At 37.7% G+C, this 21,853-nt stretch overlaps 1 protein-coding gene across 2 annotated transcripts in view; it reads right to left on the reverse strand.

Moving 5' to 3' along the window:
* Window positions 1-363: 363 nt before the first annotated feature.
* Window positions 364-21,853, reverse strand: part of grm8b (glutamate receptor, metabotropic 8b) — a 139,677-nt gene continuing 118,187 nt past the window's right edge. Inside the window, exons 7-11 of one of the 2 annotated variants that reach the window (XM_057329407.1) lie at window positions 20,943-21,143; window positions 10,632-10,768; window positions 8,622-9,557; window positions 2,620-2,866; window positions 364-926 (exon numbers count right to left, since the gene is read on the reverse strand). In XM_057329407.1, coding sequence (XP_057185390.1) covers window positions 880-926; window positions 2,620-2,866; window positions 8,622-9,557; window positions 10,632-10,768; window positions 20,943-21,143 — 1,568 coding nt within the window. In that variant the 3' untranslated portion in view covers window positions 364-879. Of the gene's footprint in view, window positions 930-2,619; window positions 2,867-8,621; window positions 9,558-10,631; window positions 10,769-20,942; window positions 21,144-21,853 lie in introns of both variants that reach the window. The other variant, XM_057329406.1, reaches the window with a different exon arrangement.

Consider the following 21,853-nt stretch of genomic DNA (forward strand, 5'->3'; position numbering starts at 1 on the left):
AAATTATGTTTACGTAGCTCCTATTTTTTACCTACAACAATAAAAACACCAGATAATAAGACGGCTATCTGAGAAATATACCAAAGAATTTCTCTATTTTATTTGATTTTTTGCAGATTTAAACTTGAGTCTTTTGATGTGCCAATGAGATTTAAGATTGAAAATAACCCAAAAATGTATTTTTTGTCATTATTTACTCACCCTCTTGTCATTTCAATCCTGTAGGCCTTTCTTTCTTCTGCAGAGCACAATAATGATGAAAGAATATACATTTTGGGGTGAACTATCCCTTTAATGCTGTGAACTGATACGATTCATATTACTTCCAACCAAAACACAATGTTCAAACACCCAAGAGCCCTGCACATTTCAAAAACATTCCTTTATTATAAATAAATTATTTGTATAAAAATTTGAATCGGCATGCTTCAACCATGGCATTTGCACACTCACAACCCGAAGTTATAGACCAGAGTAGCCAATACAAGAGACAATGCATTTTCCAATGCAGGTCTGACGCTGTGGGACAAGAATTAAAAATTGTTCACAACCACAAATACTTACAATTAGAATAACATGTAACATGGTTGACTCCAATTTTTATTTATCCAATGTTTCTTTAAACGTCTTTAAACTTTTTTTTCTCTTTCTTACTCCTGTAGCAATGGCCCACTTTATTAGCTGCCAACCTAAATGGCAGCGTTTATCTTTTTTTTGGGATCGTTGCCGTTCTTACAAAACATCAGAAAAACAAAAGAGATTTCCTCAGTTTATGAGTCCTCTTGTCCACGAACAACAATGATGTCTCATGCTCACTCATTGGTGTCTGTCCGCTCTGAGCCAGCCAGTTCCATGGCAAACCGTTTTCAGGACGGGTGCTCATATGGCATGATTCGTGTAGCTGACGTAGGTTGTTTTTGTGGATGCTGCTGAAAATGAAAACAGTCAGTTTTAGAAGACAGCTGTGTATCAAATAGAAGAACACAAGCAATATTGTGGCGGGAGATGGGGGAATTGTGGTGTATATTGAGCTAATTCGTTTTCAGAGTCTGGGAAGTTACAGATTCAGAGCGTAAGCTCGGCCACCATCAAGATGAAACTCTCATTTTGTTTCGTAGATTGAAAATGCTTTTGCCTCCTGCTTTGATTTAAAGGGGCGAATGAAATGAGAGAATAATAACAATATACAGCAAAAATGGTATTACAACAAAAATAAAGGTCTGCTGTGAGACACTGAGTTCAGGAACATTTCATGGTTTAGTCCTGTTTCAAAATTTCACCTCTATTGACTAAAAGTTGTCCAATATGGGGTTTTATTATATGATATTTAGAGAGCCAAAACAAAGAAAAAAACTGCTAATATGCATAGACTAATGTAATGATTTTAAGTTATGATGTACATAGGTTCAATGAATACTGCATCCAAAAATATTTATTCAGTTGGGTAAAAAGGAACTTTATAATATGTATAAAGTATATATATATATTTTTGAAAAGCTATTATCTTACACCGTGTCTACACCAGACACGGTGCGATGTGACCCGTTAAAAGACAATAGAACACATTAGAACCCATTATCATTTTTAATTTTGCCCACACTGGATGCGTGTAGCATGGTGTAGACACGCCAATTTACCTTCTCAGGAAGACTGTTTTAAGAATTTTTTTACTTGGTAAACAAGGCAAAAATACTAATTAGGTATAAGCAGATGAAAACAAAATGAAATAAAATAAAAAGTTAGCCTAATTAAAAGGTATTTAATATAAAAATTAAAATACATTTTTTACGGGATTTACTGCAAATTAAATTAAGTTAAGAAGTTAGCATAATACTGAAAATAAAAACTTTAATTTCTATTAAATAATAATTTAAATAAATTGTATAATAAATATAATAATATAATATAATACAATAAAGTTAGTCTAATTAAAACTTATTATAATTAAAATGAAATATTTGAATTTCGGTCACTAAAATACACATGGTGATAATGCCTTTACTGCAAGCAAACGTACATTGTCATTTAGCAGACGCTTTTAATTGAATTGGAATTAAGAAAAGCACCGAAATGTGCTCGACCTCCTAAAAGGCATTATTTGCTTATTCATTACATGGCACATTTGAAACCCATTACGACACTGGCCCAGCCTCAGGACCCGTTCACAGATGGGTCATGGCACATTAGTGAAGGTCTGAACATTTGCTTTAACTGTAGCACGGTGCTGTAGACCTGTATATTCTGCCCTTGGTTAATGATCGGATCCCTTTCGTAAAAGGCAACACCACATTTATTGCAGAAATACATCAGCGCAGAAGTTATTTCCCTCGCCTCCGTTTGGCTGTGGAAATGAGCCCACAGTCAGTAATTCAGATTCGCGGGGACATAACTTTATATGAGATGTGATTCAAACATAAATGTCCCATCTAGTCCGACAGTTCAGCAGCATTACTAATGAATCAGCACTGATTCGCCAGTGAATCTCCTCTTTTATTAAAAAGCTTCTGACAAAACAAACCCTTTGTAACTGTTGCGGATATTTTAAAACCTTTTCAAGTCATCAGGTATCTAACAAAGCATGATATGTTTGTGCTTGAAAGAGAATATGTCTGTACTCACTACTGTTGTCCACACTCTCACAGAGTTCGGTTTTCACCTCTCCGTTGGGTCGCTCGCTGGCCAGGTGACTGAGCTTGTTAGTCACAGTGGCGGCGGTGACGATGGCCTTGAAGCTGCGCTTGCGTTTGGGTACGTTCTGCTCCGGATGCAGGATGATGACGTAGACTTTGGGCATGTAGAGCATCCCGAGAGACACAGACGCACTCAGGCTCAAAGAGACGGTGAGGGTGGCCGTCTGAATGTACATCTAGAGTGAAAAGATGGATGTGATATCAATATTTAAAGAAGAGGCAAATATCTAACGTGCCATCCTAACCCATTATAAACCCATTTGCTGTTCCATTTTTTTGTATTATTGTCTTAGCCAACTTCCTTTTTAATTTCCAACTTTTTAACTGATCCCATTTGGATAAGAGTTTTGTAACGATCCAATTCAATTCTATACAATAGAATAGACATCTACTTATACCTTGGATGCAACACCGAAGGACCAAAGCAATGAAAAGAAAATCAGTTTTAATTCAGGGCAATGTCTTTGTTTCTAACAAATCCTATTAATACACACTTCTTACCCGGACTACGAGCGATCAGTAAACAAATGAGCAGAAAATGATGCTGTATGTAAATGATAAAGCTCTTTACCTTTACAATATTGTATATAAAGAGAAAGGAGGTGTTAGTTTCATCTAAAGAATGAGCCAGGACATCATTCAGGTCATGTGTGGAGAATCTAGAGCACAGCAATGTGTCATTTCATACCACAACAGAGGTTATGCAACCTCAAATAAAATTACCTTTGCTCACATCGGTACCAAGCAATACATCTGAACAAATGAGCCTACGATCTCTTGTACTGTCGTGCTGTTGGAAAGTATATCTGAGCTCACACAATACACTAAATCTCTTAGATTTGTAATACAACTCAAGTTTAACTACGTGCGTCTGGCATCTTATGGCTGGAATACACTACAAGACTTTTAAAATCTGAATAGATTTTTTTTAAACTAGACATCACACACTTGCAGACTTTTTGAAAGTTTCAGATAGAAACACACACTAACTGATCAAATCTGCAGACTGGCACAGACTTTCTGCAACAAATCCAGACTGAAAATCCGGGCAAAATCTTAGCAAAAGTCTTGTAGTGTGTTTTAGCATTTAGATTCTACTGTATGGAAATCTTCATGCATGAGAAGAAATCACAACGATCTACACGGACGAAAGGTGCTTTTTTATGTCAGTCCTTCTGGGACAGTATTCTGTAGTGCATATGTGTCTTAGCTAAACCAACCTAAGTTATTTTTAGCCTTATTTCAAATAAAGCAACAAAATTCATCATGCTGTTTTTTGTCAGAAATTTGTTGACTTGACATTTTGTTGATGTTGATGTGAGCTTGACAAACAGTTTGGGATATGTTCCATTAAAGTAGATGGGAGCTATATTTATGATATCATGCATCATAACTCATGTGATGTGACAGAAACAAATTGAGAAATACAGTATATACTACACGGCTAAAATTGTGTGGACACCTCATCCTAATGGGCTTGGCTACCGTAGCTACATTCATAACCAACAGGTACCTAAAAATAAGCATACAGCTATTTTAATAGAATAGTTGTACCAAACAGCCAAATGTTTGTACAAAGCATGATCTATACAGAAAAGGTTCACTGATTGTGGTGTGTAAGTCAGACACCTTCACCAGACCTCAGTGGCAATATTTTTATGGTGCATCATTTCTAATCACTATGCAGTTTTGTCAAATTAGACATAAAGTGTGAAAATATCTGTTAATTGTGTGTATTCAGGTTCCAATAATGTATGAGGTATCAAATTATCCAAAGCAAGACATTAATGAATGCAAAAAGCAGTTTTATCCGAACATAATTAGAATGTAATTTAAACACAGAATTGTATCGAACACATCATGGAAATGACACTTGTTTTTGATGGTTCAGAGGAAAGAAGACAAAATTTCCCAAACACAGCAGTGAAAGTCGGAAAAGACTATTACAGGCAGCATTGTTATGGATGTGACATTTGCAGTCAAAACTTGAATACAAATGTATTTATTACCAATATATTGAACCGTCTGTTTGTATTTTACTAAATCCCTGATGATAGAGTCCAGACATCAGAAAAATATCAGTCAATACACAAGCTTTCTAGGTAACATTTTACAATAAGGTGTTAACAGTAGTAAATGTATTAGCTGACAATTTAGTTTTTCAGCATTTATTAATCCTTCCTTGTTAATGTTAGTTTATTGTCAATACAGTTACCCAACATACTTTGTAGGATTTCTGTGAATTGAAATGTGCAAACCATAAGAAATGATACCCAACAATAGAGAAGGGACGGCTCTTTACGAAACATAAAATAGTAAGTAATTTTTCATTTTCATGTGCTCATTTATGAGGAATATGGACAGTTATGGATATGACAATTCTTAAAGTGAAACATACCTGACTATGGAAAATTACACTTTAAAAATGCTTTAAAACTTAAAGAGACCTCACATGGGTATTTAAAGCACCAAATATTGACATCTGACCTAACAATATAGTGAAAACCTTTGGAAAAAGCTGTTTTGGTTGACATTAAAGGTATAGTTTACCCAAAAATGAAAATTCTGTCATCATTCACTCACCCGCCTGTCATTTCAAACCTGTATAAATGTCTTTGTTCTGCATAACACAAAGGAAGATTGGAAGAATGTCAGTACCCAAACAGAGCTCATCCCTATTTACTGCCATAGTAGGGAAATTAAATACTATGGGAGTCAATGGGGATGAGACCTGTTTGGTTACTGACATTCTTCCAAATATCTTCCTTTGTGTTATGCAGAACAAAGACATTTATACAGGTTTGAAATGACAGGCGGGTGAGTGAATGATGACAGAATTTTCATTTTTGGATGAACTATCCCTTTAACATAGAATTGCCCTTTAAGTCAATGGGACCACAATTTCCCATAGCTATAGTAACTATACAGTATGTGTGTGGCACATACAGTACCTTGGCCATGTATTGTATTTTAAAATGCAGTTTTTTGTTTTGATTTACTTATTCTAATTTACAGCATCAGTCATTTTCACAACTGCAGGGGTTAAATAAGAAAACATTCAGCAAAAACCGCAGGAAGAAGTAAATTTCGATGAACTAAAGATTTTTGGGGAGCTTAAATCGTTTAAAAGTCAATAGCACAGCATGCGATGGGAGAATGAATAAACACTACGATATACAGACTGGATCTCATTTCAAATGTACGTGAACGCGGACGACTCATGTAACTTTAAAAACCCCGTCAGGCATCCGCATCTTTTCATCTCTTTCACTCAATTGAAGGGAAAAAGTTGACATAAAACAAACTCTCGAACAAACGAGTTATTTCCCTCCCTCCAGTTAAACAAAAGCAAGCTATAGATGCACTCCGTCCCTTTAAATGAAGGGAGTATACAGACAAACCCAAGCGTTAATGCGGAAAATCAGCATAATGAGGACGTGCGCGCAAGGTTCAAATTACCCACGATGCATAGCTGCACGAAAAGGCCCGGACGTTTTAATGAGCGCGAGATAGGAGATGCGAATCCAAGAGACATGCCTCAATAAAACACTCATAACGGTGTCCTCATATAGCAGCGGCTCATTGCGAAGCGTAATCTTTTTAACATCAGCGAGGGCACGAGAAATAAGCCGGGGAAAGATAAGAGAACGGGAAATGCGCTCTGCGGATTTTCCTTCCATTTGAAATAAGTCTATTGTAATTTCAGAGGAACGAAAAACAGTCATAGATTTGAGGAAAACAATATCCTCTTTTTTACGCAACTTTTAATTTAATACCTCCCCGAGGGCCTGCTGTGTGCCACGGTGTTTGTTTTGTGATGTTGGTTTCCCAAAATGAATGCTGGAGTGTTTTTATTTCAATTCTGCGGTTCCACAAATCCCCCGTGTATATGTGCAGTCACCTCGATGAGCATTGGTTATGATAATCTGAATAAGATGATAATTAAGGGGATAGTTCACCCCAAAATAAAAATTCAGTCATCATTTAGTCATCCTTGTGTCATTCAAAACCTGTATATGATGCTTGTGGAACACAAAAGAAGATATTTTGAGAAATGTCTCGGTAGTTTTGTGTCCATACAATGGAAGTCAATGGGGGTCAATGTTGTTACCAACATTCTTCAAAACATCTTCTTTTGTGTTCTGTAGAAGAATGAAAGTCATACAGGTTTGAAATGACATGATGAAGATTAGAAAATGAAATCATTTTTATTTTTGGGCGAACTGTCTCTTTAAATGTCAGGAAACCTGAGAGGCAAATCTGGACATTCTGTTAAATATATAAGCCCAAAATAATTCATAATTATTTGTGACTTTCACGAAAGTCATAAGTTATCTCAAAGAAACAACATAAATGTTAGCCTTGGCACTCATGATATTCGAGTCCATGCTACAATGTGTAGACTTTAGCTCCACCATGACATCTCTAATAAAGATGCAAAAATGACTTCCAAAGGCCGGAATACACTACAAGACTTTTCAAATCAGATTTTTTTGAAACTAGACATCACACACTTGCAGACTTTATGAAAGTTTCAGATAGAAACACACTAACTGATCAAATCTGCAGACTGGCACAGACTTTCTGCAACAAGTCCAGACTGAAAATCTGAGCAAAACTCTCGTAGTGTATTTTAGCCTTAAGAATACACGTATCCGTTCTTAGGATTTGCAAAACCCCACAAAACGATGAACGCTAAGGTGAACATAGAACCACTAAACCCTTTTCAGTAGGTGAGATTACAGGCCATTGCGTTGATTGACAGCTATTGTGTCTGCATGGGAAACTACCTGAAGGATAATCTGTTGTAATGAGCCTTAGGCAATGTCACATGCAGAGAATATCGCAAGAGGAGAAAATGGCAACTCGATCAATGTCAGCGCGTTTCAAATCCGCACGGATAATTACTACATTGAACCACTTCACCAGCTAAATCTGTATTACGCACAACTGGATTCCACCGCACGTTGGGCTTCACACAGGTGTGTTGCCTTCGTACGTGTTTGTAGGAGGAGAAAATGAAAGGTACAGCTCCCCTGAAAATGACATTCTGTTATTATTGACTCTCATTCACGTGTGGTATGTTATAAAAGTATTTTTCAGCAATTATTTAAGTCTTATGCACTTGGGTTATATGGGGTATATGCACACGGGGCGATGATGTACTTCCGCTCAGAACCAAGCATTTCAGAAAGCCATGAAACGAAAGATAATCACAAATAAAAAACATCCATATATGCCAAGAGAAGCAACATATTCATATTTCAAAGTTGTTATTAGCTATTTCACCAAATATCATACCGTGTAGCTTGTTGAGAAAACTTAACGGATATTTCTTTCACTTGGGCCAGATGCCTGTGTCCTTTTAACACAACCACTTGACATCAAAATCTGACAGCAAATCTTTGCAGCAAATCTCAACATATGCCACGGACATGCGGAGAATGTGTCTTAACAGTGTGCTGTTTTATTAATCCTGGCTTCTCTTGGCAGTTGCACTAATGAGCTGTGGACACATTTATTCATCTGTATGCAAGAACACACAGTGAAGCGACAGTTTTGTAGACCACCACTGAGGTCATCAGCATTATGGGCACCGTACTGGCCTGAACCGAGAAGAAGTGAGATCTATTTATGGCCTTTTATCAGTGGCAGTATTCCTATGGGTTATGTATGATCATTCGGCTCTATGTATCTTATAATGAGCATCTCTTTAGAAGAGTGCTTGTTTTTGTTCTTCAGACCACCAAGGACAGTGGGTAATATAAAGTTACATCCTGCAATGTATACTTTAATACAATATTTGATGCAATCTGATGAGGACGGATGTTGTGTTCTATATACAGGTCTGGAAAAGTTATTTTTAGTTTTTTGGATTTCGATAGTTATAGGGTATGTGTTTCAGTAAGAACTTTAAAGACATAAACTCACCCGCTCTGCAGACTGTGCCGTTCCGAAGAAGATGGGTATGAAGGCCAGCCAGATGATACATGTAGTGTACATGGTAAATCCAATGGGCTTGGCCTCATTGAAGGTCTCCGGCACTCCCCTGGTTTTGATTGCATAAACAGTGCACGTGACCATCAAAAGGATGCTATAGCCCAACGAGCAGATGAGGGAAAGGTCCGAGATGTCGCACTTGAGCACGCCGCGGGAGTTTCCGGGGTCCTGTGTGCGCTGCTCACCGTAATCCACAATGGTGTGCGGAGGGTCGGACACAAACCACACGAACACGCCCATTAACTGAACTGAGATCAAGCTGAAAGTGATGACCAACTGGGAGGCGGGACTGATGAAACGCGGGGCCGCCACCGAGCACTTTCCCTGCTCGAAGATCCGATGGATGCGATTGGTTTTGGTGAGCAGAGCAGCATAGCTGAAGCACATGCCCAGGCCCAAGAAGATCCTCCGGAAAGAGCACACGGCCACTCCGGGCGCCGCCATCATCGGGAACGTGATGAAGTAGCAGAGGAAAATTCCGGTTAGAAGCACGTAACTCATTTCCCTGCCTGAGGCTCGTACGATGGGCGTGTCGTTGTAGCGGACGAATGTCACCACCACGAAGGTGGTGGCGAGGATTCCCAGGATGGCGATGAAGATGGGTACCACGGCCCAGGGAGAGTGCCACTCCAGCTTTATGATAGGGATGGGCTGGCAGCCGGTGCGGTTTCTGTCGGGACGCTGCTCGTACGGGCACAGCTGGCACGTGAACTCGCTGGCCTGGTACTGGTAGCCCTCGCATCGCTCGCAGTGCCAGCAGCAGGGGACGCCCTTCACCACCTTTTTCCGCTCGCCCATCTGACAGGGCAGGCTGCATACAGATATGGGCACAGCATGGTCTTCGCTCGCCCACTGCATGGCATCAATCTGAAGAGACACATCATTACTTTAGTAATTGTAGAAAAGCATTTACATTATGTTTATATTCACATTTCACAAAAATACAATAGCATAAAACGGTGAATAACATAACGTGTCATAACATAACAGCATGCAGTAAAATATCAACACAACATAGCAAGACGGCATTCTTTATCGACACAATACAATACAACACAACGCAACACACAGCGACATAAAATATTATAGTATAGTGACATGACATAAAGCACAACACAACACAATACAATACAGTAGCAATTAAAAAAACAACACAATGCAGCACACAACATAACAACACAAAATATCATAACACAGCCACGTAATATCGGATAACATAACACAACACAATCCACAACAGAACAATAACTTAGCAGTTAACAACACAATGCTACACACGACACAACATAAAAGAAATTCACAACACAACAAAAGTAACATAACATGGCATAACACAACATAACTGTAACAGCAATTTACAGCATAACACAACATAACTGCAACATAGCGATTCACAACATTAATGAACACAAAATATCATAAGTTAGTAACACGACATAGCAACATAAAATAATAGCACAACAACACAACATAACACAGCATAGCACAACACAAAATATCATAAGATAGCAACATAAAATAACAGCATAGCACAACACAACACAGCAGTAACAGCATTTCACAACAGAATGCAAAAAAGCTACATAAAATATCAAAACACGTAACGTAACATAAAATATCAAAACACGTAACGTAACATAAAATATCAAAACACGTAACGTAACATAAAATATCAAAACACGTAACGTAACATAAAATATCAAAACACGTACCGTAACATAAAATATCAAAACAACGTAACGTAACATAGCGTGGAAATTATTACCATATTATTTCTGAGGAGCAGAAATAACTTTTAAATGAACTCTACGGGTGTTAATTCAACACCAGCTCTTTTACAGTTAAATATCCATAATTAGCATGACAAATGTCTAAAACAAACACTAATACCAACAACCATTTCATTGTTAGCTTATAAAATGTAGAAATGTCACTCCTTACATTTAAATGCAGATGATCCGTCCAGTGGCCGATGATTCTGTACTCAGCTGACCTGTTAGTGTTCTGATACTGATAGATGTCATAGCGTCCAGGTGCGTCTCCATTCTCATTAAACACAACGGGGGTCTTGGCGCTTCCTGTCCAAAGAGATACAGCAAAATTGTGATTATCTGTGATTATTCCTCTATTGTGTGCAGCACTGAATCAGACGCCCACGGCCACGTAATCTCCCGCGGCCGAGATGAATCTGTTAACACGTCAGACACCGCTTGAGACATGAAAGCGTTAGGGCTTTCGCGTAAACAAAATATGCATAATGTTCCCGATTCATTCAACCAACAAGGTGAATAAATTACAATCAACGACAAGCTAAAAATGAAATCAGCTTCGTATTCCAAACAAAACAATTCGCCAAAGCGAAGCGTGAGGATCTTTCATTTGTTATCTATTATTATACAAAATCATTCCATCATTATGAAGCCTTGGCGAGCGTTCTCGGGCCTGCAGGAGTTGTCTCAGATGAACTATTTCAGCAGCATACAGAGCAGCCCCTGAGGGGGGGGGGGGGGGTGTATCAAATGAGTGTCTCTCGAGATAGGAAGTCATGCATTATTAAAACACCTGCATAGAGTCAGACATGGAACGCGCCTGCAGGACTCTGCGGGAAATGCAGCTTACTGCTACGATGCACCTCGAGCCACAAAATAATCAGGTTACTTATTCGGAGTTTCGCGCTTTGCGTGCACACGGTATTATCTGTCGAGGTGTAGCTTTATGGCGCATCAAACGAGCCAATTCATTGACAAGGTTAGGGCTTGTGCGCAACGTGAGGTGACTGATAAAACAAATCGACAATTGAAGTTGACCCTAAACAGGTCTGCTGAGTTTTCAAAAGGACAGTGATGAAGCACTTTTTGTAATTGATGCTTTATTGGCAAATGATCAAATGATGGAGCCAGCCCCAAAGACACAAGTGGACGTTATGCATTATAAGGAGCCGGTTTAGCAACCTGGATGCAGTGGTCAAATGATGCTTTACTATATAAACGTAACGGTGCACAGACATCAACATCACGTTGAACCTAATTGTGTTCAGCACAGATTGCCACCTGATTTACATAATTCCTTTAGAAAATCAGGGGCTAAAACTATGCAGATGCAAACCTCTGTATAGTTTTAGCACCTGAACTTTTGTAATTTTTCGGCAGCTGGGGAGCCAGTAAATACCATAAAATAACAGTTTGTCACGTAAAATTAAGTTTTTCATGTTTTTCTTTGTCTTTTCTGTAATTTGACAGAAAAAAATATGTTTAAAAAATATGTGAAAAATCTGTCAAAAAAATGTTATGTAAAATTAACATTTTTTACATTATATGTGAAAAACCTGTAAAAAGTAACAGTAAAATTCTGTAAGATTACAGTTTTTTTTTACAGTGAACGCTATCAGGGGCTATGATTGTATAGTTCAAATTTTCCTATACTTCCTATATTGTTTCCTACAGAAAACCCCCCAAAACACCACCAAATGAAAAACAGCGCAATTTTGAAAATAATAAAATAAAATGCACAATAAATAAAAATAAAATACAAAATAAAATGAAATAAACAAAATGAAATAATATAATATAAAATAAACAATAAAACAAACTATTAAATAAAACAAAACAAACTAAAAATAAAAACAAATAATATAAAAATGCTTGTACTGCTCCAACATATAGTATTACGCACACAAATGTATAGTATAATGCAATGTAAGTCGCTTTGGATAAAAGTGTCTGCCAAATGCATAAATGTAAAAAAAAGTTTAGGTGATCAATGTTCAGCTCAAGATTTTTTCATGATTCTCTTGCTCCCTGTTTCTGTCTACTGTCCTGAGAAAGGTAAAATGACAAAAATGTAATTTTAAAATAAATAAAGCAACTATAGAGAAACGGAGAAACAAGCACTGAGAAACAATCACTCAATTTACATATCTGTGAAATGCCTCTGTTAAAATAACTTCAATCCAGAAGCGGCAGCGCGTCTGAACGACAAAAGAGGTGTCATCAGATGTCAAGCCTCTACATCTTAATGCAGGACACTGACCAACGGTCATTCTCCAATCAACTACATGATTGCCGCCTCTCGTCGACGCAATCCAAAAAGCCTCGTGTGAAGACGGCGACAGTTCTGCAGGAATGATTAGAGGGTGGAGAAGATGCTTTGATTAAGCCAACTTTTGGTTTAATCACAGGTTAGATCCCATCGCCAAGACTTGCAATTAGACGGTCGTAATATAAAGTGGTCTGTGGAAAAACAGAACGCGGAGAGGCGACGTTTCGGTAATGCTTCGCTCGACTGTAATTTATGCGCAGCGTGTAGGCACAAGTTCTGACTTGATCCCTGCATTACTTTCCACAGTACATGCATTGCAAATCTCATCTGCGGTGGAGTGAATCATTTTTGTGCACAGCCTGAAGATGTTTCTCATTATAACACACCATGGCTAATATTCGCCATCGACAATGAATCAGCTCGAGCGTGCTGTATTTAAAGAGAACAAAGGCAAACCAAACCAGTTCGTCTGGGATTGAAGATCAAACACGTGAATCATGACGGCATATGCGATGTGTTGACTTTTTGTGCATCGCACCTGTGAGGTCATTTCCTGGCATCTTTGTTTGTGTTGTTTCATACGCTATGTTCACACAAGCTGTGTTTGTGATTATCAACCGTATCTACTACCAGATGTGACTCACAATCACCTGTTCACACAAGAAGTAACAGGCCTGATTGAATACTGTCTGTGTAAATAAAATCTAGACACTTTTTTTAATAATAATCCTTGAAATAGTTGAGATAACAACTGTAGCCATAGTGAGAGTGACTAAAACTACTAAACTATTAGGTAATTGTCTCATCACACAGTACATTTATTAAAAAAGTTTGATAAATAATGTAAATTAACTTTAAATGTCATTGATTCTTTGGTGTCAAGAGACAAGCAAGAACTAATGAGATTCCAAGTTATCAATATGCCGCCATAATTGAAGTTATGCCACGGTCACAGACGTTCCGAACCATGCTTATAAAGACACATCATGGATTCCAACGTATTTGCACTGCTAAATTTGTTTTTGTTATTTTGAATTTATTGTACAAAATTGGATTTTGCGGTATTATTATTAGCATTGTCTCCAGCTGAAAAGGTAACGTTGTTGCGATCTATTGGTCAAACACTGTCATGTGATACAAATTTGCAGGTCAGAGTTCATCAAACTTGACCTTTTGGAATGCAACAAAATGTGTTTTTTATGCAAGCTTGCATTTCCAATTTTTCTACATTTGCGTGCTACTTTTTCAAGCTTTACTATTTTGAGTACCATATAATAAGATAATATGACAACATTTTAATATAAAATTATTTGTTTGTGTTCAGCTGAAGAAATAAAGCCATATACACAGTTTCATCGGACGCGCGCGCTGGGACTGCAGTCAACTTCCGGTCTATGTTTGGCTAGTGTCTAATAATATTACTATTTATATTTTATTTTATTTTATTTATGTTCATATTAATTTATATTAATATTTTATTGTATAATGATTGTATTAAATAAACGACTTGTTGAATTTTGTTGTATGTTGATTTTATTAAATAAACAATTGTTGAAGGGGTCCTGTAGATTTAACGCATTTAAAGAAACCGTATGCTACATTGCCATCTAGCGGTTGAGCTTGGTATCGCAGTCTAAATTCAAAATATTGGAGAGACAAGTTTAGCCAAGTAACGGTTCTTCTGGGTTTCTTTTGCTTGTTATCAGAAATAATCTACAGGCACTCTATTGTTTGTGAATGCGTCCGGAAGTTAAGGGCAGTCCACGAACGCACGCATGTGCAGTAACGTTTGTTTATGTTGTCACTTTAAATCCGTTTATACAGTAAGTCCAGGATGGCATGACGGTGAGTAAACATGAATTTTCATTTTTGGGTATTTCTTTTCTTTATTTGAGTGTGAACAGAATCGTATGAACCACTTTCAAACAAGACCATCAACCAAGTCACACTGCTGTGTGAACATAGACATACTGACGTTGAACTTGGATTGGCGGTTGATGTACACTGAGGACTCAAAGAATCGATGCATGCAGAGGTCTCAGTCTTTTTTAATACAACCAGATAGACAATTAGAAATGGGCTACTTATGAACCGCTGGCTCCAAGTTAATTTCCTGCGAGGGAAACACCTTCAACATCTCTGTGGACACGAGGTAGATTCATACTAATAGCTATTTGATGGAGATCATGTTCAAGTGGTGTGTTCGGCAGCTCCCTTATGGTAAAAGCTAACCTAATCAACAAAAGTCGAATGCTCAAGACACTTTCTCCATTTGAAATAAGGCCCGAGTGAACGGTAAACAAGATGGTTTTAGCTCTGGGAAGGGCTTTCAGTCATGCAGAAGCCATGAAGGGTCATTTCTGTAGGGCACATCTCTACAATACTATCAAGCAGGCATGGACTGCTGCCAAGAGTGATGTGTAACAACATCACAAGAAACCTGTTGCCACCGGCGCTGTGGTTTCTGCCAAAAGTAAAAAACTGAGTTAAGCCATTTCATTTCAATTGGATTCAAAATGTTTCATCTTCTGAGCTGTTTGTGCCCATATGAAATGTGGTCTCATAAAATGGCCGTAAGGTTGGTTTCAATGACATTTTGAGAAGCCAATTCATTCAACCAGTTAAACATGTACTGTAGTATGTACAATACTTATACAACTCTTCCAACTGACTCGAGTCTGCACCAAGACCTTCATACTCCATAGTAACTTTATACCGTGCGATAACATTCTCTATGTTCTCCTAACTCAATATCTTGACATCTGATCTAGTTTGATACAGTCCATAATGGGAGGGAACAGACAAAGCCATAAATGAGATTATAGACATGCAAAGGAATTCTTAACATGCGCGTGAAGATACATGTACGTTAACCATTCAACACAGCATGAATACCGTCTGCACGGGGCTTGGCCTCAGCACAGATTATATTCGTGATCGGTTGTCAGAGAGCCTGACGGCAAAGCACGTTTATGTCAGGAACAGATGAACGGAGCATATGCCCTGTCAAGAGGTTAATTCTCCAATTAATAGTGATTGCCATCCAGTGTGAGACGGTAATGCCCTTCTCCGAGAAAAAGACAAGGCTTCACATATTTCAAAGAAGATACAGACGCCCCCGAAATCCCCCGCTTATTGAACTCATCTGCCATCATTGATTTTTTTCCTCTTTATAAAGACAATTAGCTGCCAACATGCTCAAGTGTACAATGTTCCTGTCCTCTATTTATTCAACCGTTAACCAGTTCATTTGTTCTCACAGATGGTGAGAATCTAAGGCAGAATCGATAATAAAGATTCACACGATGAAATCTTTCCAGGTCGGCAATGTAATCTTGCTATTAATGCCTAGTGATCGAACTGGATATGTGGAATTCTATGCCACATTTAGTTTTTGAAGCTTAACAGCCCCTGGTCTGTCTCTTTCATTGTCATCTGGTACAGCTAACAAAAACATGTTCTAAGATTGTATTCACATTACAATATGAAAATGTTATTTTAGAATGTTTTAAACGTTCCACTAACAAACAAAGGGATAACGTATTTAGAACGTTTAGCAATGACACATAATGTTGACAAAATGCTCTTTTAATGTTACTCCAAGAACATTCTTTTGAACTTTAAGAGAACGCTAGCCAAAGTTTAAATAACGTTCACTGTTAGCTGGGGTGTTATATGTAAGAAATATACATATATATGTATATATATATTTGAGTTTCTGTCACAGCTAAAAAAAAAACTTTTTGTAAAAATTCCAGTTAAGTTATGTAAATGTTATTTTTGAATGTTTTAAACGTCCCACTAACAAACAAAGAAATAACAATCCACCAACGTGTTTAAAATGTTTAGCAATGACACATAATGTTGATAAAATGTTATTTGAATGTTAACGCAATACTTTTTTTTAACTTTAAGAGCACGTTAAGAGAACGCTAGCGAACGTTCCCTGTTAGCTGGGATGTTATATATAAGGAAAAAACGGTAACACTTTAGTATAGGGACCAATTCTCACTATTAACTAGTTGCTTATTAGATGCCTATTTTTAGCATATTGGCTGTTTATTAGTACTTATAAAGCACATATTCAACATGACCATATTCTACTTCCCTAATCTTACCTAATACCTAAACCTAACAACTACCTTACTAACTGTTAATAAGCAACAAATTAGAAGTTTACTAAGGCAAAAGTCATAGTTAATGGTTTATTAATACCGAGAATTGGACCTTAAAATAAAGTGTGACTGAAAAAACATATATGAGTTTGGAAAAACGATGTTGAGTAAACAAAAAGTAAACAATGTCGTTTTTAGTGAATTACACTGTATTTAATTAAATAACTTTCAATTTATAATTTAAGTTGTGTCACAAGCAGTCACTATGACACATAGAACATGTTCCTCATGTAGAGCAGTACTGACTACTGAACATTTAATGTGATCATGTCCAACATGTCTATTTTGCAGCTATGCTATGAGTGTCCTAACACAAATCTAAAAATAAGCATATGTCTGAAGTCACTCAAGTGCATCTGATCGCAGTCGACTTGGCAATTGCCCGCTAGCAACAGTAGCTCGCATGGCTCTAAGATGAAGGTTTTGGGTTTTTATATGCACAGACACACACACTCGCATATCGTACAAACACACTAAGGGCGTTGAATCATGATGAGCGCAAAACATAAAAATAGCATGTGAAATGCAATTTGCAAATCTGATTAAATGCTACAAATTACACGACGTTGTAACTCAACAGAACACAAATCCAGCTGAACACAAACAAGATCAAGAGTTTACTGTCACATCACATCACAGAAGAACTTCATGTGCACAGGGTCCATCAGTAATGAAGTTGTTTGTGCAAAAGCGTAAACCCTTCAAGCCACGGTTTTACATTCTTTAGTTTGCGATTTGTTTCCTTAAAAAAAATCTTGCCTCAAATGTTTGCCTGCCACACTACACATACCAAAAACTAGCAGCACAGTCTGACAACTCTGTTTTCAAAAACAAGCTAGATTGTACACGTATGAATGTAAAGTGGAGGTCTCGAGAATCTTTAAAAGTTAATCCTACTTAAACTTGACGTGCTGACAAAACATTGAGATTCTACGTAACCGCCAAATATGACCATATATGTTATTATAGGACAGCACAGATGGGACAGGATCACTTTTTTGTGACCTTCTCCTGTCTGCTTCGAATTTGATTGACAAACTCGATTGCAAGATTTCTGTGGCGTGGAGACCTGGAGGGCAAAACGCTGTTTCAACATAGCAGCCAACATGAGACACTTCGTATGACTGTAGCACAGGCTTGTCAACTTGCCATCTGTTACAAGCCTTAAATATTTAGAAAGATATGTCAACAAACGAATATTTTGGGTGCTTGTGATTTACATACAGCACAAGCCTCAGTGTTTTAATCACCAAAAATAGTGAAGATCTTAAGCGCCACTTAATCATGTTTTCATGTCTTGTGCAGAATCACTTCCCTTACACCACCGAAGGGATGAAAATGTCCAGACAGGTATGTATTTGGATCTGGATCTGAAACTCATCAATGCCTATGACATTTGTTTCATTCTACCACTAACAGACCATTTCTGAACAATCTTTGTTGGCTTATGGGTCAATTTCTCGAAATTGAGATTTGTGCATAATCTGAAAGCTGAATAAATAAACGTTCTATTGATGTATGAGTTGTTAGAATAGGACAATATCTGGCTGAGATACAACCGTTTAAAACTCTGGAATCTGAGAGCGCAAAAAATCAAAATATTGAGAAAATTGCCTTTGAAGTTGTTAATCAGGGGCACTGTGGCAGACCATCCACTCACAAAAATAAAGTTTTGATACATTTAAGGTAGGAAATTTACAAAATATCTTCATGGAACATGATCTTTGCTTAATATCCTAATGATTTTTGGCATAAAAGAAAAATCGATAATTTTGACCCACACAAGGTATTTTTGTCTTTTACTAAAAATGTTCCCGTGCTACTTAAGACTGGTTTTGTGATCCAGGGTCACATGAAAATAAAAACATTTTTCCAAAGCCACCTTTTTGTAAAATCCACTTAATGCTTTCCTTGTCTAGCACAATGTGTCACGGTTCTCGTGGTGGAAGAACCCAAATGCAGGCAGCAGTGAAGGGGTTAACACAAGATATATTTATTTACAACAGAACAAGACAAAACAAAAACCCACGATGGGGGAAAATCAACTAAGGATATATATATATATATACACAAAACAAAAGACTTCCCACGTGGGGGCAAAATGAAAACAAGACAAAGAACTAAACTCAAGGACACGACCAAACGTCTTAAATAATATCAGGCACAAAACTCACAAAACACGAACAGACAAGGACCAGGAACACGGGTAAGGACCAGGAACACGGGTAAGGACCAGGAACACGGGTAAGGACCAGGAACACGGGTAAGCACAGGACCACGACACCATCCAACATAACGTAATACACAGTACAATCCACGAGCACAAGACAAAGAAACAAGAGGGTATTTAAAGGGAAGACAAACGAGGGATAACGACATGGGGCAGGTGTGGGTAATCAAACACTTAGGGAAGGATAACAAGGAAACGAGAGGAATGGGGCCAATGACAACACACTGGAGAGAACGTATATTACTGTCAAACGGACAACAATATGTTTCTCTCCACACATAACCAAAGACTTTGTCATGGCTCTGCTACAGGACCAAGAAAAACATGACTAAGGAAGCAGAGCCATGACACAATGTCTGTGAAAGGCCTTCGTTTGGAGGCTTTTTTCCACAGTAAATCGTTTTTTCGGCGTACGTGTATGCATTTGTCACATTTTTTTAATTGATGCTCAGCAGGTTGTAAAGGTTTTTGGTTTGGTAAAATTGCTGCACTGTACAGATGAGAGCCATTGTTATATTCATGAAACATTTCATGAAAAATTGCACCAAACAAAGCGCACCAAACGAATACTGTATGTTTGGCTGCTAATTTATTCATTTCCCACTGAAATCGACATCAAGCAGAATGAGCAAGTAACTATAAATGTTTGACCAAATGACTCATCACATTAACCGCAAATAGTGGGATTCATTAAACTCTGGAAGTAATTTGAGGTGAATAAAAATATTCATTCACAACTTCAATGAGTCAGATGCTCTTGAATTGAGAACTGGACTGTGGGAGATTTATCTGCTTTTCATCCAAATACTGTCATATTGTATGCAAGGTATTGATCTTTGGGTACTTTAATTAGTTTAAAATTGCGAATAACTATAAATATAAAAATGTATTCTGTTTTTTATGGTGGAAAACAATGCTTGTCTGTTGTGTCAGAAAACTTGTAAACTCAAAGTTGGCAATACCCAAGAAAAACAATTTTATAACATTTTGAGGACACTGATGCCATGGATCAAAAACATTATGACAGTAAAGATCAAATTTATACAGTTAACTTGATTTTTCTTGGTCATATTGCACATACTTGCGTAGTTTTATTCCCAAATTTCTAAATCTGAATTTTATTTCAACTTGTCTAAAATGTCAACCAATACATTTCTTCTTAAATATCCTGTTTTGCTTTCCTGTTACAGTGTTGTGAATGCAGTTCACAATGTTCCCGATAAAAATTGTAAATCGGCTACATTTTGTGTAAATCATGAAAAGGTCTAACAAGAATAAAAGGAACATTCACATATCACAGATTATAACACCGCCCCAAAGCCCAAAGGATTTGAGAAGTTAGTAGAGCTTGGCTTTATATGAGAAGATATGAGAAAGCAGAGAAAGATAGTGACCGTCTGCATAAATCTCTCTGATCAACCTAAAGAAAAAGAAGAATATGTTAAACAGAGAACAAAGCCAAAGCTGAACTCCTTAAAAAGGATGTCATCACTCGAAACGGTTCAGCAAGAAAAGGCTTTGCATAGAAGCTTTAGGAAATTTGATGCACTTAATGGGGCCACAAAATGTAGCAGCATGAAACATTTTCTTAAAAGAGAAAAGTTGAAAAGTTCAATGGGGACGGTTTTATTTTCTTCTGTGGAACAGGAACACAAACCATTTTTAAACTGCACTTTTCATACAAGGAATGGCAAGACATCTGAAGGAAAATCTGAGGAATTAAAAACCTAATCACAAACTAATCAGATTTGAGTTCAAGTAAACTTTCCACCAATCAGTTAAATCGGCGGAGAATAAGATGTTCCTCACCGTTAAAGCTGACGTTTCTGATGTATCCCAGCAGCTCCTTCCCATCGATGTTGCTCATGCGGGGGCAGAGGCCCGGATACCCCGAGCACAGATCTCGATGCATCCGGTGCAGCGCGTGGGCCATGGCGTACACTGCATCCATCACAAACTGCACCTTCCCTTCCTGCTCGTAGCTGGAGTCCCTTCCGACCTTCTCCAGCCCTGCAAAGAGACGACATGAAGTTCAGACTGAAGCTTTTGCATATTTCATTCGTTTGTATCTTGTCAGGGTTATGGGGTTTGGAAGGTGCGATTTAATATGTATTTATCAGAATTTGTTTTTGAATCAATCTCGCACAAACCTGCAGAGTTAACTGAGCTGACTGAGTTGAATCTCAAATCTTTTGCTGGCGTTGGGTAGAGGTGTTCATTTATATGCAAGCTTGTTTTATTTGCAAAGCTATTCAGAGAGTTTGTAGCACAATTTGGACCGTTCAAAAGCATGCCAAACTAATTTACACAATGCTTCAATGCCTAATGATAAATTCATTGCGTGCTCTGTGGTAATTAGTTTATTAGCGCCGACTGGAATGACCTTTTCACAGAGGTTAGCTGGAGAAAACAACAAAAAGCAAACAAATTCAGTGCAAAGTGACTATGGTGTTTTATTGCGTCCTGGCCAAGTCTAAACGTGTTCAATTTTTTTTATTTTGAGCTTTAACGTCAAACGGTAGTTCAGTTAAAGTAAACCAAAGATAATAGATATTAAGAAGATGCGCCACTGCTATTACTATGAATTGGGGAGGAAACACAACGGTCAATATAGCCATTCTAGAAAAGGAAGTCCCGCCTTCCAGTAAAAAGAGCCAATCGAAAAACTGGCGATTCTCTGAGGGCGGAGCTCTACACATAGTCTAATGAGGCGCTTGCTA

The sequence above is a fragment of the Triplophysa rosa genome, linkage group LG3 (genome assembly GCF_024868665.1).
Source record: "Triplophysa rosa linkage group LG3, Trosa_1v2, whole genome shotgun sequence".
Lineage (NCBI taxonomy): Eukaryota > Metazoa > Chordata > Actinopteri > Cypriniformes > Nemacheilidae > Triplophysa > Triplophysa rosa.